This window comes from Brassica napus, chromosome C7, assembly GCF_020379485.1.
Source record: "Brassica napus cultivar Da-Ae chromosome C7, Da-Ae, whole genome shotgun sequence".
In the NCBI taxonomy this organism is placed as follows: Eukaryota; Viridiplantae; Streptophyta; class Magnoliopsida; order Brassicales; family Brassicaceae; genus Brassica; species Brassica napus.
Genome location: NC_063450.1, coordinates 25194373 through 25210227, shown reverse-complemented (window position 1 = coordinate 25210227; position 15855 = coordinate 25194373). Strand labels below are relative to the sequence as shown.

General features: G+C 37.1%; 1 protein-coding gene, 1 long non-coding RNA gene and 2 pseudogenes across 4 annotated transcripts; 2 read left to right on the top strand and 2 right to left on the bottom strand.

Annotated features, from left to right (window-relative positions):
• Positions 1–388: 388 nt before the first annotated feature.
• On the bottom strand, positions 389–1945 carry LOC111207997 (annotated as a pseudogene).
• A 975-nt stretch (positions 1946–2920) lies between these two features.
• LOC106435111 lies at positions 2921–3720 on the top strand (annotated as a pseudogene).
• A 4496-nt stretch (positions 3721–8216) lies between these two features.
• On the top strand, positions 8217–9523 carry LOC106435118. 3 transcript variants are annotated; one of them, XR_001286902.3, is made up of 5 exons: positions 8217–8486; positions 8566–8621; positions 8744–8784; positions 8864–9024; positions 9107–9523. It is a non-coding gene; the product is annotated as an uncharacterized LOC106435118 (long non-coding RNA). The 3 variants fall into 3 exon arrangements; XR_007326139.1 differs by lacking the exon at positions 8566–8621 and having other exon boundaries at positions 8224–8486; XR_002660149.2 differs by lacking the exons at positions 8566–8621; positions 8744–8784 and having other exon boundaries at positions 8235–8486.
• A 5-nt stretch (positions 9524–9528) lies between these two features.
• On the bottom strand, positions 9529–14025 carry LOC106435116. Its single transcript, XM_048762701.1, has 5 exons — positions 13869–14025; positions 13297–13734; positions 10033–10106; positions 9875–9958; positions 9529–9805 (listed from the first exon to the last, which is right to left on the bottom strand). The coding sequence occupies exons 2-5, from the start codon at positions 13504–13506 to the stop codon at positions 9529–9531; spliced, it is 645 nt and encodes a 214-aa protein (XP_048618658.1). The 5' UTR covers positions 13507–13734; positions 13869–14025.
• Positions 14026–15855: the final 1830 nt, after the last annotated feature.

The window sequence follows — 15855 nt, the reverse complement described above, 5'->3', positions numbered from 1 at the left end:
CTAAATTAATTTCAAAAATATAGAATTGTAATACACTATTTTTTTTAAAAAAAATTAATAACTCTAGAAAAATTTATAAAATTATACGGTTGCAAAACTATTTATTTTTAGAGTTTTACTCAACTTTGTTAAAAATAGTTTATGGTGGACAAAAAAAATGTCATAAATAGGTAAACCAAAAAAATACACCACTGACAAATCTTGTATGAGTTAGAACCCGTCGACGTTTCATTAATAATCCAAGATAGAAATAAAATCTCCGAACAGAGAAAACATGCAAGGAAAAAAATATCCAAAGTTTATGATGGGAAACAAAGATAATAGCAGTTTTTAAAAATAGATAGAAAAGACGTTGACGGGCTGATAGGAATATAATAGATATTTCCAATCACTCACGGCAGCGCTTGCGGTTATTCTGAGCGTCTGCAATCTCTGGAGGATCTGCTGCAGCACATTCCTCATCGACCTTGTCTCCCAAAACAGACGGGCCCGACGATGCTGCCAATCCTACGTCACCTTCACTGCTTGGAAGAATGTTCTCACTGTGCTCCTGAAATACATGAACGCGATGACAAGTAAAATTAGACAACTTTGCCATGGTTCTCTATGATGGTATCTTCAGTGATGGAGGAGATAGTGAAGGTACGGTGATTGCTATTAATGGATTCCATCAATTGAGAGCTCTCCATGTTTTGGTCTGGATCTTGGCAAGTAGCTATGAATACATCAAACACTATGTTGCTGGCATAAGATTTGAATCGACCTAGAGAGCCTGCAACAACATAGACGGTGAGGTTCTTGAGTATAATTAGCTCCACCAAGCCAGACACACTCGTTTTCAACACCTTGTTCCTTATCTCTCTTCTAATTACTGCCATGTTCCTCGATGCAGTTCACCACAGCAGGTTTGTTAATGTCAGAGAAGAAGTTACTGACCAATAAATTTCAAGTTTGTAAGTCTCAAGATGACACTAAGCTAAAAGACATTGTTTTAAAATCAAACCAATAACATACAAAAGGAACTCACCAGAGATTCCGATCACATCCATGTCAGGGGAATCATCGCTGAGGAACTCAATAACATTATGCACACCTTTGGTTACCATGTCCATCCCCATTGCACCACACCGGTGTTACAACTGAACCATACATAGCGATTTTTTCCTTGCTAATGTACAGTGTACATTTTGTAGCCTCGTAAATTTAATTGACATGCATCCACAAAATGATTATTTCATCAGCAAAAGTTTCAATCTTGAGTCGAACCACACCACAAACATAAATTTTTTTACATCTTGGTGGTACCTGTTGAAAATGACAGCCGACGTTTCGAAGTGATCTGGATTCTCCTAGGAAGGCTTAAGTTCCATAGCACGTTGGCACGACAAAAACCGGACAATAGGCGCTCTAGTTGTACCGTCCTTCAGCTCCGCCTGAGACGTATCCAACCTTGCAGCCTCTGTTAGTCCTAGCAACCAAATAACTTTCCGTTATAGCCCATCGGAACATAGTTTACATCATATTAGTTAATCGGTCAACTTCAAAGCGATCAATCAACTTTCACGATCGACCCCCTATCGTAGCGATGGATGGTAGTGATTCACACGAACTGGGATAGGACCGTGGATCAATGTACAAAGTATCCGTTAGTTTAGTGGTATAAATGTTGGTGTTTATATCATAGTAATCCGGGTTTGAGCCACAGACTTGACATTTTTTCAGACTTGACATTTTTTCAGACTTTTTAAAAGTGGGGTCCACTTTCCTGCTGACGTGTCGCATCAGGAGTGATGAAACTGGCTCATTATAACGTAGATTCCCACAATTTTGAGTTCCAAAAATAGGTTTAAAATGGTGAAATGCAGAATAATATAAGATGCTAGTAAAATCCACAACTTGTTTTCTGCCGATTGGCTGATTATAAAATTTCCAAAAGAGCACTTAATTACTTTCATTTTCTTAGTTTCTTTTTCATTATTTTTTCTTATTTATGTTTTCATTTATTTATATATATAATTGTTATATTTTTCTTTTATTTCTTCTTATAAAACTTCAAATTTACATCTATATATACATGTCTCTAAATTTAAATTGAAAATATTTTTACTATGTGAAATTCTAATTAATTAACTGATACATGCAGGCCTGGACCTAAACAATTAGAGAAAAAACAGAATTTAGGCCTATTAATTAATAGCTTTAAAAGAAAAAAAACAAGAAAATTGTTCAAAAGTGGTGGGAGATATGTGACCTCAACCTCCAACTCCAACAAACAAATGGCAAATTTACGTATTCTTGAAAGGGCAGGAAGCAACATGTCATAAGCTTGTAACTATAAAATTTAAATATATTAAAATTTATATTATAGAATGTCTATATTTCTTGTTATGTAATATACAAATGCAATCATTTCTTCTTTTGTTGCTTACTGTCTTCACGTTTATAATTAAAAATAATATTCGCAAACAACTAAAAATATTTACATGGATGCATAATTACCGGTTTGATTTGCCGAGTTTTAGCAGAATCCGTTTATACTGCTGATAAAAAAATGTTTATATACTATCAAGGGTCGAAGGAAAAGATAAGGTAACATATAAAGTAATGTTATATCTAAACGCAAAACAAAACAATGCCATAGGAGAAGTTCAAAATTATTTTCTTTTTTAAAAAAAAGGTGCGAAATTATTTTCAAATAACAATGGTGTATATGTGAGACTAATAAAATTAAGGGAATAAAAACGTCACCTGAAGATAAACAAATTAACTAAGTCCGATTTTTCTTAGTCACAACAATTGCTCATTACTTCCTCTCTTTTTTTTTGACATCTCTCATTTCTTCCTCTATAAAAGGGGTTATAAATTCTACAGATACTCACTCACATCAACACCTAGAGACGCAAAACATCCGTCTGAAAAAATGGTACAGGCTACGATGCAGTCTTATATGGTAGGGGAGATGGAGACAACTATTGAGATCAAAGCTCCCGCCCAGAAGTACTACCACATGCTCACCGGAAAACCAAAAGATCTTCCGTAGGCCAGTCCTGACAACCTCCAGAAATGTGATGTGCTCGAGGGAGAGCCTGGAAAAGTTGGCCGTATTATCTCCTGGAACTATGTAACTGGTAAGCCCAAACGTTATTTAGATATATTGATTTCAAAAAAAAGCCAAAAACATAAAAATAAATAAACACTAACAATACCGGCTCAATTGATCCTAATGGTGGACAAATGAGTCCGCAATCGTCTATCTTGAATCCGGGAAACCAAGCATATGAGGGAGGATTGGCATTATGGTTTACAACATGATAAATATATCTTTCTGCTAATTTATGAAAACTCTGCATCAATGCAACACCCATTATAAAGAAGCTTTTTTGTTTGAACAAATTTAACATTTTATAAAAAAAAAAAAAAACATAAACACTCATTTTAAGTGTAGATGGACAGCCAAAGGTGATGAAGGAGAGGATCGAGGCACTGGAGCCGGAGAAGAATCTGATGGTGGCTAGGGTTATTGGGGGAGATCTAATGAAAGAGTTCAAGAACTTCTTCCTCACTATTCAGGCGACTCCGAAACAAAGAGGACCTGGAAGTGTGGTTAAATGTCACCTGAAGTATGAGAGGATTGACAAGAAGGTGGCTGACCCAGAGGACATACTCGTGTTGTTTGTCAATGCATCCACATGGACAAAAATGCTTTCTTCTGAATTCTAGAGGATTCTTCCGAAATCTATTCATCCATCTATCGATCTATCATCTATCAGTCCAACTATGTGTCTATCTATCTATATATTGTGTCTGGGCCGATGTTTAATATATATTTCTCAATAATGTGATCTCTCTATAACTGAAGAGATCTAATATATGCAAGTATGTCATAATCATGCACGATGCCTAGTGCGTACGTTTGAAGTTGTAATTTGTAAAGTGTCACTTGTTTTTGCTTTTGTCTTTGCTAAGAAAAGTGTGACTTGTGTGTTTTTTTTTTTTTTTTTTGTTGATAAATATGTGAATTATTATTAAAAATGAGACAAGTTTGTACATGTACAAAAAGAAATAGGAGAAGCAATTTGTTACCAAAAAAGCTAAAAAACAACAAAGAGCTTAAGTGCTGAGATAAAATTTATTCCAACAAGCTAAGAGAATCTAAGCCAATGACTCATTAGATTCCTAAATTTCTGTCTCCTCTTCCTAGCGTGGATTGAGTTGCGAATAGTCCTGTCAATGTCTTTGAAGATGATCATTGGAGTTGAGGACCTGCTGTTATGGAGTCTGTTATTACGCTCAAACCACAGCTTTGAAACAGTGGTGTGTACAGCAAGCCGGCGGAGAGTAAGAGAGGATGTCCTGTCTTTAAGGTGGAGCCAGTCCAGGAGAGCAGTCCAAGTGTGAAAGAGGAACGGTCTGTAGCCAAGGCGCCTCGTTACTTGTTTCCAAATCTGTTCACTAAAAGAGCATCTTAGGAATAAGTGGTCTCTGTCTTCATCATGGGTACCACACAGAAGGCAAGACTTGTCTGGTACCGGTGACCACCTGGCGAGGCGATTCCGGGTAGGAAGTCTGTTCCATTGGGCCACCCACATGTGAAAGGCTTGACTGGGTATGTGGCCACTAAACCAGATTGCTTCCTCCCACTCTTTTTTATCCCCATGGTTTCTAATAGAGTTCCAAGTTTGAGCAGCAGAAAAAGAGGTGAGAGATTTACCATCGACTTCCCAGTAGTAAATGTCTGTTCTGTCCGAGAGACTGGGAAGTGGGATGGAGCAGAGTAATATATGGAGCTCCTCTGCCTGTGGCGACCTAGCAGGACGTAGGATCCAACCTGTATCAGTACAAGCCTCACAGATTTTTGCGTTGATGGCTATACCAATATGCCTTGGACCATCAACTCCAAATTTTTTTATCAAGGGTCCTAGATGGTTCCACGAATCATACCAGAAGCTAGCTAACTGGCCATTTCCCACCTCACATTTTATGAAGCGTTCAGCCAAGGGTCTCAGCTTTAGAATCGATTGCCAAATCCATGAGGATTGCTTTTGTTCGTCTATGCTCCAAAGGGAAAGATGCTTAAGACGGTGCTTTTTAGTCCATGAAGCCCAGAGGGACTCAGATTCAGTGTGTAGCAGCCACAAAAGCTTCAAACAGAGGGTCTTGTTCCAAGAAGCGAGCTCACGCAGGCCAAGCCCTCCTTCAGATTTTGGTAAACAAACCTGCGACCATGATATCTTTGCAGCGGCTCTGGTGGTGATGTTTCCATTCCATAAAAACCGCGAACAAAGAGATTCAATAGTCCTGATACATCCCTTAGGTAGAATGAAGGTTGAAAACCAGAAATTGACAGTGCCGAAGATGACTGAGGAGAGAAGCTGCTTACGACCCGCAAAGGTTAGAGCACGAGAAGACCAAGATGTGAAGCGACTCTTGAGTTGGTCAATAAGGGTCCTATAGTCACAGATTCGCAGCTTTCGATGCATAAGAGGCAATCCAAGATACCTGACCGGAAGCGAGCCGAGAGAGAAGCCAAGATTGCATAAATCAGTGGCTTCCATTTGGCTCATTGCCGCAACAAAGAGCTCAGTTTTGGATCTGTTCATGTGAAGACCAGACCAAGAAGAGAAGCTGCCTAGAGTGCACACAATTTGCTGAAGAGATCCTTGAGCCCCGTCAAAGAAAATCATAATGTCATCCGCAAAAGCCAAGTGTGTGACAACTGGATCAGACTCTAGCGGATGGTAGCCAATTAAACCAGTGCTGTAGTTTTTGTTAAGCATTTGACCCAAGACTCCCATAGCCAGAACATAGAGATATGGAGATAACGGGTCTCCTTGACGAAGACCCCTTGCTCCCTTGAAGTAGCCACCAAGCTCACTGTTCACAGCAACAGAGAAGCGGGTGGTAGTGATACACTGAGATATAAGATTGATAAAGGAATCCGGGAAGCCAAGTGCTCTCAAGATCAGAAAGATGAAGCTCCAATTAATAGAGTCGGAAGCCTTTTTCAAATCAACCTTCAAGATGGAACGCTTTGTGATATTCTTCCAATTATATCCATGGACCAACTCCGTTGCCATGAGCACATTTTCAACTAAGAGTCTCCCCGGGATGAAAGCCGACTGAGTGTTGGAAACAACAGAAGGAAGGACTTTCTTCAACCTGTTTGCGAGAAGTTTCGCAATCACCTTGTAAACTGTATTACAACAAGAGATTGGTATAAACTCAGATATCTTATCAGCATTCTTTTTCTTGGGTATCAATGTTAAGATCGTAGCATTCCATTGTTGAAGGAGGCGGCCTGTGATAAAGAATTCCTGGATTGCATCAGTAACCTCCTGACCCACTGTGCTCCAATGTGCCGTGAAGAATTCTGAGGGATACCCGTCTGGTCCTGGTGCTTTATTCTTTAGTAGATCAAAGAAAGCAGTCTTGATATCCTGACTAGTATAGGCAGCAGAGAGAGAGTCCGAGACTGATGGAGAGCACCTATAAGAGAGAAGCTGTTCAATATCCACAAGATATGAGGCTGAAGAAACGGGTTCTCCTCCAAGAAGGTTCTGATAGAAAGAGATAGCATGGGCCATAATTTCCTCTTTGCTGTCAATCAAGTTGCCTGCTTCATCCTTCAGATAAAGAATCTGGTTCATGTAGTTTCGAGTCCTCATCTGCCTGTGATAGAATCCAGTGTTGCTATCTCCCTTATCTAACCAGTTAACACGAGAGCGTTGGTAGAAGAATGACTCCTCAGCTTTAGCCAAAATAATCCATTTGTCGTATGCTGATCTTTCATTTATACCAGCCTGAGGAGAGGGAGAGGAGAGGACAATTCGCAGGCAGTGAGTGAGGTCGTCAAACGCTTCAGAAACCCTTTTCTCAATACCTGAATAATTCTCTCTACTGAAGGATCTGATGATGCTTTTGAGAGCCTTTAGCTTCCTTGAAACCCTCAGCATTTTAGTGCCATCAAATGGGAGAGAATTCCAACATTCCTTAACCACCACTTCAAAATCAGGATGATCATTTAGCATTGAGAAAAACTTGAAGGGTTGTTTAGTCTTTGGCTTTTCCACATCAAGAAAGACACAGCACGGACTGTGGTCCGAGATCCCCGGATCCCCAAAGACACCAAGAGAGTTAGGAAATTTATGGAGCCAGTCGTCATTTACCAAGATCCTATCAAGTTTCTTTGAAATAACAGAAGCTCCCTGGTTATTGGACCAAGTGAAGGAGTTCCCATAGTGTGACTTGTGTGTTGCAATGAGCTTTCTTCTTGATCAGTATACATGCACGAAAGAATATTGGTGAGAAGGTGGCTCCTCACCCTGACACTCTGCTGCAGTTCTTTGAATTTAATATCCAAAGAGATCCGCAATCCGCCCATCACCTCAAGTCTAAAGCATAAACCGACTTTGACTCAGTGTGTGCGCACATACACATTGTAATGCGTAAGTTAGCTGTGAGCATATCGACATTGCCCCTGCGTTATTACATTCTCACAATTCACACTTGCCTTTTTCAATTTGAATCTCAACCTCACCGCTTTGGACATTTCTCAGCATGAGAAACATGTCTTGAACCACCCTGAGCTAAGACCCGTAGCAAGAGACATAGCGTTGGCTGTAGGCTTAGTGTGAGCTTCATCTTTCCATTACTGGAGATGATTCTCCTCTCTTCAGCCACACAGATTTCTCGGCTCCGCTTCGTTCTATATATAGATCAAGGTTCCATCAGAGACTTCATGGAGACCCATTCTTTGAGCCTCCAGAAATGATCTGATGTCTTATTGTCTCATCTCCCATCTTGTCATGCGAAGTAAATGTGTTTTAATCATACATTTCCTGTAAGCGGAATACAAAATAAAATAATCAGAAACATAGAAAACAAGCAAAGACTCTTTTGTCAACAAGTCTCACGACCAGGCTGATCCTGACCACAACCCCATGAAACATTCTCTTTAACCCCCAATTTTTTTTAAGAAACTATTATACAAAGATCGTATGGCTCTTAAATTGTAGAAATAAATTTTATATTAAGATTCACCTAAAAATAGTTATGGCTCTCTAAATCACAGGACAACCAAGATCAAAAATTAACCACTACAAGAAACCAGGAGTTTTCAGACAGATTTTTCTGACCCATTTTTGTTTTGGAAAATTTTGATGGTTTTCCGACCGATTTTTTCAGTCCGAAATTTCTTTCCAACAGAATACAAAATCTTCATAATTTCGTCAGAAATTTTCAACCGATTTTCTTGGGTTCACCATCCACTAATAAATTGCCAACTCATATCTAATTTTTCAAATAAAAAGAAGCTAAAATATAATTAGAAATATAATTATTAACTTAAAAAAAGGAAAACGAAAAAAAAAAAGGAAACAAAAAAAAAAACAGAACACGACGGCGGCTTGTAACCCTCGTTAGTTAGAAGCCACGGAGAGTCACGGAGAAGAAAAAGAAAGAGGAGCAAAAGAGTATCAGAGAAGAAGGTACAAAGTCATTAACATAATTGACCATATAATTGTTAGATTTTCGATTTTATATCTAGCGGATACGTCCGATCCGTAGGTTACGTTTCTGTGGAAGCATTGCTTTTGAAGTTTTGCTTGTCATTGTCGTTACAGGTATCAACATGTTTTTTCATCTCTGTATTGTTTACATCTTGTAGAGTTGTAGTTAGGTTCAGTGTCAAACTAATCCACTTAAGATGACTATTTCTTTAAGTTTTATCTTTTGATTCTTTCAGCTGTTAGTGACTATCGCCAATCTCTTCAGTTTCAACTATAGGTGCCTGCTTTAACATCTTAGATTGATTGCAAATTATATTGTTTTGAGCTGACATTTTAAGAAACTAAAACTCTTACAGGTCATGAGAGGAGGGAGAACAGTGAAGATTTCAATCTATAATGTTGTTGTCGGAGATGTTATACTCTTAGAATAGGTGACCAGGTCCCTGTGGATGGAGTGCTAATTAGTGGCCATTCTCTTGCCATTGATGAATCTAGCATGATCGGTGAAATTAAGATTGTGAGTTCATCATGATTCTGCTTGTTCAATTTTTTTTGTTTTATCTTCTCCTTCTACTTGCTAACACTATCTCTTGTTACAGGTCCACAAGGATCAAAAATCTCCTTTTCTAATGTCTGGTTGTAAAGTAGCTGACGGAGTCCGTAATGTGATGGTATGTCTTTGGTCCTATTGATGTTAGAGTCACATAGAAGAAGAAGAGGAGCAAACAAGAGTAGCACAGAAGAAGCTACAAAGAATGAAAAAGAAGAATGAAGCTTAAAGCGCAATAAACGAAGGAACAAGAAGTAACCAAAGAGAGTCACGTAGAAGAAGAAAGTCAACGTGAGAGCACATTGGTTACAAACCAAAGAGAAGTTGAGGACATCTATTTTGTTGTTGTTTAAGTGTAGTAGTTAGTGAGAAACTACTCTAAGTATGTGTGGTGTTGTAAGAAAGATAAATCCAATTCTAATAAGAATAAGAGTAAGTACAAATGTAGACATACAAAGTTATCTCTCTTCTCTATCTACAAGAACAAACCAAACGTGAGAGGTTAAAGAGAGTGTGTGGTGGCTTGTCATAATTGAAACACAAGCAAAACTGAGAGAGTAAAAACAAGACAAAGTGACCACAATGTATACATTCGTCAAAGCAGTAATATCCCATGGTGGATTTGTCCAAAACATCTTTTATTAAAAAAATACAAAACACCAATAAAAAACAGGCGACCCTATAACCCATCGCCATAGTTTTTGTCAAAGTCTTTCGATAAACCATCGCCATAATTCTTGTCGAAGTCCTGCAATACAATTTTTTTTAAAATGACATATAACTTAATTATAAATAACATATAGAATGAAAATTTTACCTCGAGTAATTGTGTGAAAAATGACCCACTAGATGATGTTGTGACAGCAACAAATAACTGTGTACCGGGAGAAAGAGTTGGCTCCTGAATCATTTATAAGAATTTGTAAAATTGACATATAACTAAATTATAAATACAATACATAAAGAAATTTTTACCTTGGGTGTTTGAGAGAAAAATAGCTCATTATGCAAGATCCGGTGGACTGCGTATTGGGAATAGGAGTTGATTCCTGAAGTATTTATCAATTTATTCAATGATTAGTATATACATGTATTGATTAAGGCACATTTCGATGAAAAAATCTACATTATAATAGGGCAGTTGCATCACTCCTGATGCGACACGTCAGAGATATATGGGTCCCATTTTTAAAAAGTGTGAAAAATGTCAAGTTTGTGACTCGAACCCGGGTTATTGAAATTTAAACAACAACATTTATACCACTGAGTTAAAGGATTGTTTGTACATTGATGGCTGAAACAAATATATATTTATGAAGGTCTGAAACCTTTGCTTATTTCGGTTTTCTCTGTGGGACCCACACTTATTTATTTTATCTAATGATTTAATAAATACTTTATAACTCACGTTTTGAAATGAGATTCGTTAAAAAAAAGCCCAATAAACCTCTTTGGTCTGTAAGCGTTCTCTTCAATGGAAGTTTAGGGCTTTCAATTTTTAATCATCGCTTCATGACTCATCTAAGAAACACAGATTGACTCTTTGAGTTTCATGAATCAGTTTTTCTTCTTTAGTCTCTACATCTCCCCATCTTTAATAAATTCATCATCGGTTTTTTTATTTTGCCTGATAAATCATGATTGTGTGGTTTTAATTTTCTTTGGTCATCCTTAGCTTGCACCCTTTGATCTAACCAAGAAGAAGAAGAAGACATTTGTCGTTCAGGATGCCATCGAGGACTCAGCTGAGTCAGACGGGAGACATACTATTTGTTGCCTGATTGTTCAAAAAGAGTTTATGTGCTGTGAAACATATTTGCCTCTTTTCATCAATTGCTTTGTTTAATCTTTTTTCCTGTAAATAATGATGGCTTTGACAGTTCATTCACGGGAGCCAAGAAGTAAAAGAAGAAGAAGCCAGTGAGTGTTTGACAGTTTCTGTCTTCCTGAGTTTTTTTTTTCATTCATTAAACTTGGATTTTGAAGATTATGTGCCTCACATTCTTTTTATGTTGATGGTTGTTAGGTTGAATAAAGATCATTGAATAAAGAAAATGTCGATGCTCCTGAAGATTTGGAGGGTACTTTATATTTCTTTCTCTGATAATTCTAGCAACATAAATTTGAACCTTACAGAGGGTATATTGCAGAGCATCCTAATGATGAGGAAGAGGTGGAGGGAATTGATCTGCACCAGCAACGTTACCCGTGGGAGGGAAGTGACATGGATTACTTATACGACGAAGTAAGCATATCATGGTTTGCGGTCCATCTTTGAGAGCCGTCGATTGTAAGTGTCTATCGTTTTGAAGTTGTACGATACTAAGATGTAAAGAATTACTAATCACGATTACCTTACTAGCAGAAATCTTTTGCATAGCTATTGTCAATGGAATTAACACTGGAAATTGATGGTGCTATATTTCATGTTCCAAATGCTAACGCAAGCTCCAATGTTGATTCTCAGCTTTAACATGCCAAAATCACAATGCAGTGGGTGTTGTAAGGTAATTCAGTAGGCACAAATGTTCAGTTGAAAAATAACTAAACTGTATTTATGCATCAAACTTATCCTCCGTAACATAATAATATGCTTTTTCTGTGCTAGGAACCGTTTCTAAATAAATGTCTCAGATGTATATGACTGCTTAGTTTGTTGCTTTTGACAGTGAAATCACTAAGCTTGCAATGTGTCAGGACAACAAAAGCATCTCAGCTGATGATTAGCTTTACAATTTCGTTAGTTTCTTTTTCCTATTATGTTGGATGTATTATTTTAGCTAACAAATATCGCAACAGAGCGCTGGCAATAACTCTAATAGATTTATATATACATTTAGAATTGGAAGTTAGGTGAGAACATGAACAAGTACTTCTGTCACGCTATTAGACAGTTATACGCCATTTCAAGAGAATTGATTTATTATATTTCCCATAATCAGTAAGATTTTAACTGTTTTGTCTACTTTGCATTCATACCTCATTCTCCATCTAATTTCTCGGTGCTACTATATAATGATCAAGTCATTTTCTATAAAAATAGGCAAGTGGGGATGTTACGTTAGGTGCTTGGTTTATTGGGCTTGGCTATACAAAGTCTGTTGTGACTCTAAAATTTTTACCTCATTTAACATTGATTCTGGTTCTTGGGAGAATTGCAGATTGTGAATGAAAGGCACAAGTAGGGAACATATGTGTAGCTGCGTTCGACTCGACATGTAGCAGTATCTGCAGATCCGCTGATCCCATTGTGGAGGTTAACATGCAATGTGTTGACCTGGAAATCATTATTTGGAAGCTACATTTCGAGGCATTTCCTCAACATATAAATAGACCATAGACAAAGTTTGATATTTATAATACTCAGTGATCATGGAGTCTCCAGAAAACAGTCCTTTTGCATATTCTATATGGAACCAAGAGATATGTCCTTTGTTTGATGATTGTATTATGATAGCTGCTAACATAGGAGATGACTAGAGAAAGAGAAATGAGTATGAAACTCTTATATGGGTAGCTTTTGTAAACACATTTGGGTTTATTAACAGTTGTGACAAACAATTATGTTTATAGTAAAGGAAACCCGCCGCAGCGTCAATAACAAATGCGCCTGTGTTTTTGGTAGTTTGGAATTGAAATAGCTTATGGGTTTTCTAAATCTATATAATTGATTTGACTAAAGCTATCTTGGATGACAAAAAGAAGGATTGCAAGTTTAATAACTTCTACTTTAGACTTTAATTTCAACTAAATTATAATCAGTCTTTTATCCATATCATCTTAGTTATAATCGTAAGGATTTATTAGAATAAATAAACTGTTTCAACAATATTTAATATGTGATTTAATAAACACAAGAACATGTAGGATTTTTAGGATTTAAAGATATTGGAGACAATAGTTAATGAATATGAAAAGAATACGAAGCAGATGATGAAAAATGATTCGAGCAAATACAGAGCTAAGCGAGATAAAAATATCAATCAATAAAGAATGAAAGAAGAATGAGTAGGGTTAAGTTATTACACAAGCCAAAACTAAGACAAATCAAACGATAGAACGTGAAAACAAATGTAAACAAGACAAGAGGAGATGGTGAAGATAAAATGTATTGAAAAACTGAATGCTAGATTAGTAAGCAAGAGACAAAAATAGATTAAAATGCAAAAACTCCGCGCCTTAGCGCGGGTAACGATCCCTAGTTACATAAATCATAAAATAATAATATATATCAAATACCTGAAATGATAACATTTTCTTTACTCTGGCCTTACTCGACGATTTTGATGTACCACGTTTTTTCTTTTCAAGAACACCTTTCCATCGACCATGGAGTCCATCGTGTTGGTTCTTTTGTCGTCCAACAGGATTTTTCCTTTTTATTCCACGTATATTTGGAATGTCCTCGTCTTCTTCTTCCACAAGTTTATCCTCTAAACTATGGAGCATCCATTTATCACTTTCTCATTCTCCACAATACAACACCAAACCCTATTGTAAACTCAATGACGAATTCAACTCTGTATTTTCTTATTATATAATTTGGAATTTGTAGAGTTCATAAACCTCAGTCAACTTTTGAGTTATCAAACTAGAATCACCTGAGACTTGTAAACTAGATCCATGCTGACCACCAAAAACACTTAATTGATTATTCTCCATTCCTTTTCAAACTTTCTGTAAAACCAAAGACAAGAACAATCTTATATGTTGTTAGGGTTAGTTGACCAATCTTATATATAAATTTTGAGAATTGGATGATTTACGAAAATCTAACAACTATATGGTCAATTATATTAATGATTTTGTACCTTCTTCTCTGATTCTCTTCTTTGCTCCTCTTTTTTTTTCTTCTTCGTGACTCTCTGTGGCTTCTAACTAACGAGGATTACAAGCCGCCGTCGTGTTCTATTTTTTTTGTTTCCTTTTTTTTTTTGTTTTCCTTTTTTTTAAGTTAATAGTTATATTTCTAATTACACTTTACCTTCTTTTTATTTGAAAAACTAGATATGAGTTGGCAACTTATTAGTGGATGTTGAACCTTATTTTCACCCTGGGTGAAAGAAAAACTCGTTCTTTTATGTCAGAAATTTCTGTTGTTTTTCCAACCAAATACCAAACCATCAAAAATTCATCAAATTTTTTTGACGATTTTTCAACAAATCTATGCGGTCAAAATTTCCTTTGATTTTCCAAACATTAAAACCATAAATAAAGTTTAAACTCCGAAATTAAACCCTACATTCATAATCCAAAATCTAACATTAGTCATACTTAACCTCAAATTTTAAACTTACACTTAAATTTACTCTTTCCAAAACATAAACCCAAAACATTATACTCAAACCCTAAACTCTAAATTAAACATTATACCACATATCTTAAACCCAAACATATTCTCCAAACCCTAAACACTTAATTACATATATCATCTACTAAATATAAATTTCAAATCTAAATTTTTAAAATTTAACAAACTTCAAATCCAAACTTTCAAACATATATCATCCGTCGAATGCCGTCAGAAACTTTTGACGTATATTAATTATTAGAAAGCCGTCAAAAATTTATGACGAGTATTATTTCCGTCAAATTTTCTGACGGATACTTAATCAGTCAGAGAAATACTGGATTCTCATTGGTCCATTTGGTTTGGCAATGATCATCATTGTAACGGCCCGATTCCCCGGCATCCGATCGGGGTTATCGAAGGGGCGTTATGGACACGTGTCTACTCATTTAGACAACCCTACATGTCCCGTTACTGGTCCCGAGAGTCGACGGGCGCATAACCTTCTTTGAAATACCGTCACACCCACATCCATATACCTCTACTTACAGTCCTGCGCACAGGGAAAATGGAAATGGAGGAGTGAGCAACAAGTTACTCAGTGAAGTGGCTCTAGTCCAGCCTGCCCGCATGACACTCTATACTACTCTATGCGGGAACTAGGACTGATTAGCCACTACAATCAGGTAATGTATTTTTATCATTTCATACTGTCATCACTAATTGTCCACATTCATTTCCATACATTTCTAGCAACCTAGTGATCAATCATTACAATGAACTCACTCATTGTCACACACGTTAAACCCTAGACTTAACCGACTCATCATACCAGACCGACTCGATCCTATGACACCTTTAACTCCCCGTTACCCGACCATGATGCACGTTTTTATATCCCGCCTCTCGCGGTTGGCACTTCGTTCTTATCATCAGTGGGTAGCTCCCACTAGGCTTCTACCCCATATTCATGTGGATTTGCCACATCTCCTATGGGTGCTTCAATATTCTTGTGGATTCGCCACATCTCCTATGGATACCTAGCGTGAACTACTGCCACACATACTTTCCTTAGACTCTATATGCTTTCCCCACCCATGCTTAACCATAACCTTATTCTTTCATACTTTCACTTATCCTTTCACATCCTTATCATTTTCACTTATCCCTTCCCATTCTCATTCACTTTCCTTTTCATTTAGACTTGTACTTGGACTCATTCACTAGACGCCACCCGTTATCGGTGTCACACACAATACACATTGCACTCAAGTTCTACTTCAATAACATTAACAATCATTACTCATCTATCAGCTTAGCATTCATTTCTCTCTAGCATCCTAGCTTTAATCACAAACCACTCATGGGACTACACATCCAAACATACAAGCATAAATTACCAATCAATCATCGCTACCACAACTCCATTTCAGTTTACTAAGTCCCATTTAACAATATGAGGGTTCTTATGCATCGTGTTCCATTCATCTAACATCCTAGCAATAATC

What these genes read in the sequence shown, in the direction of transcription:
- LOC106435116 (XM_048762701.1), bottom strand. Translation starts at nt 13,506, where the DNA reads ATGCTCCATAGTTTAGAGGATAAACTTGTGGAAGAAGAAGACGAGGAC. An exon ending in AGAAAATGTTATCATTTCAG is followed by an intron (nt 10,107 to 13,296) that starts GTATTTGATATA and finishes TAAATACTTCAG; the next exon opens with GAATCAACTCCTATTCCCAA. An exon ending in TTTTCTCTCAAACACCCAAG is followed by an intron (nt 9,959 to 10,032) that starts GTAAAAATTTCT and finishes TAAATGATTCAG; the next exon opens with GAGCCAACTCTTTCTCCCGG.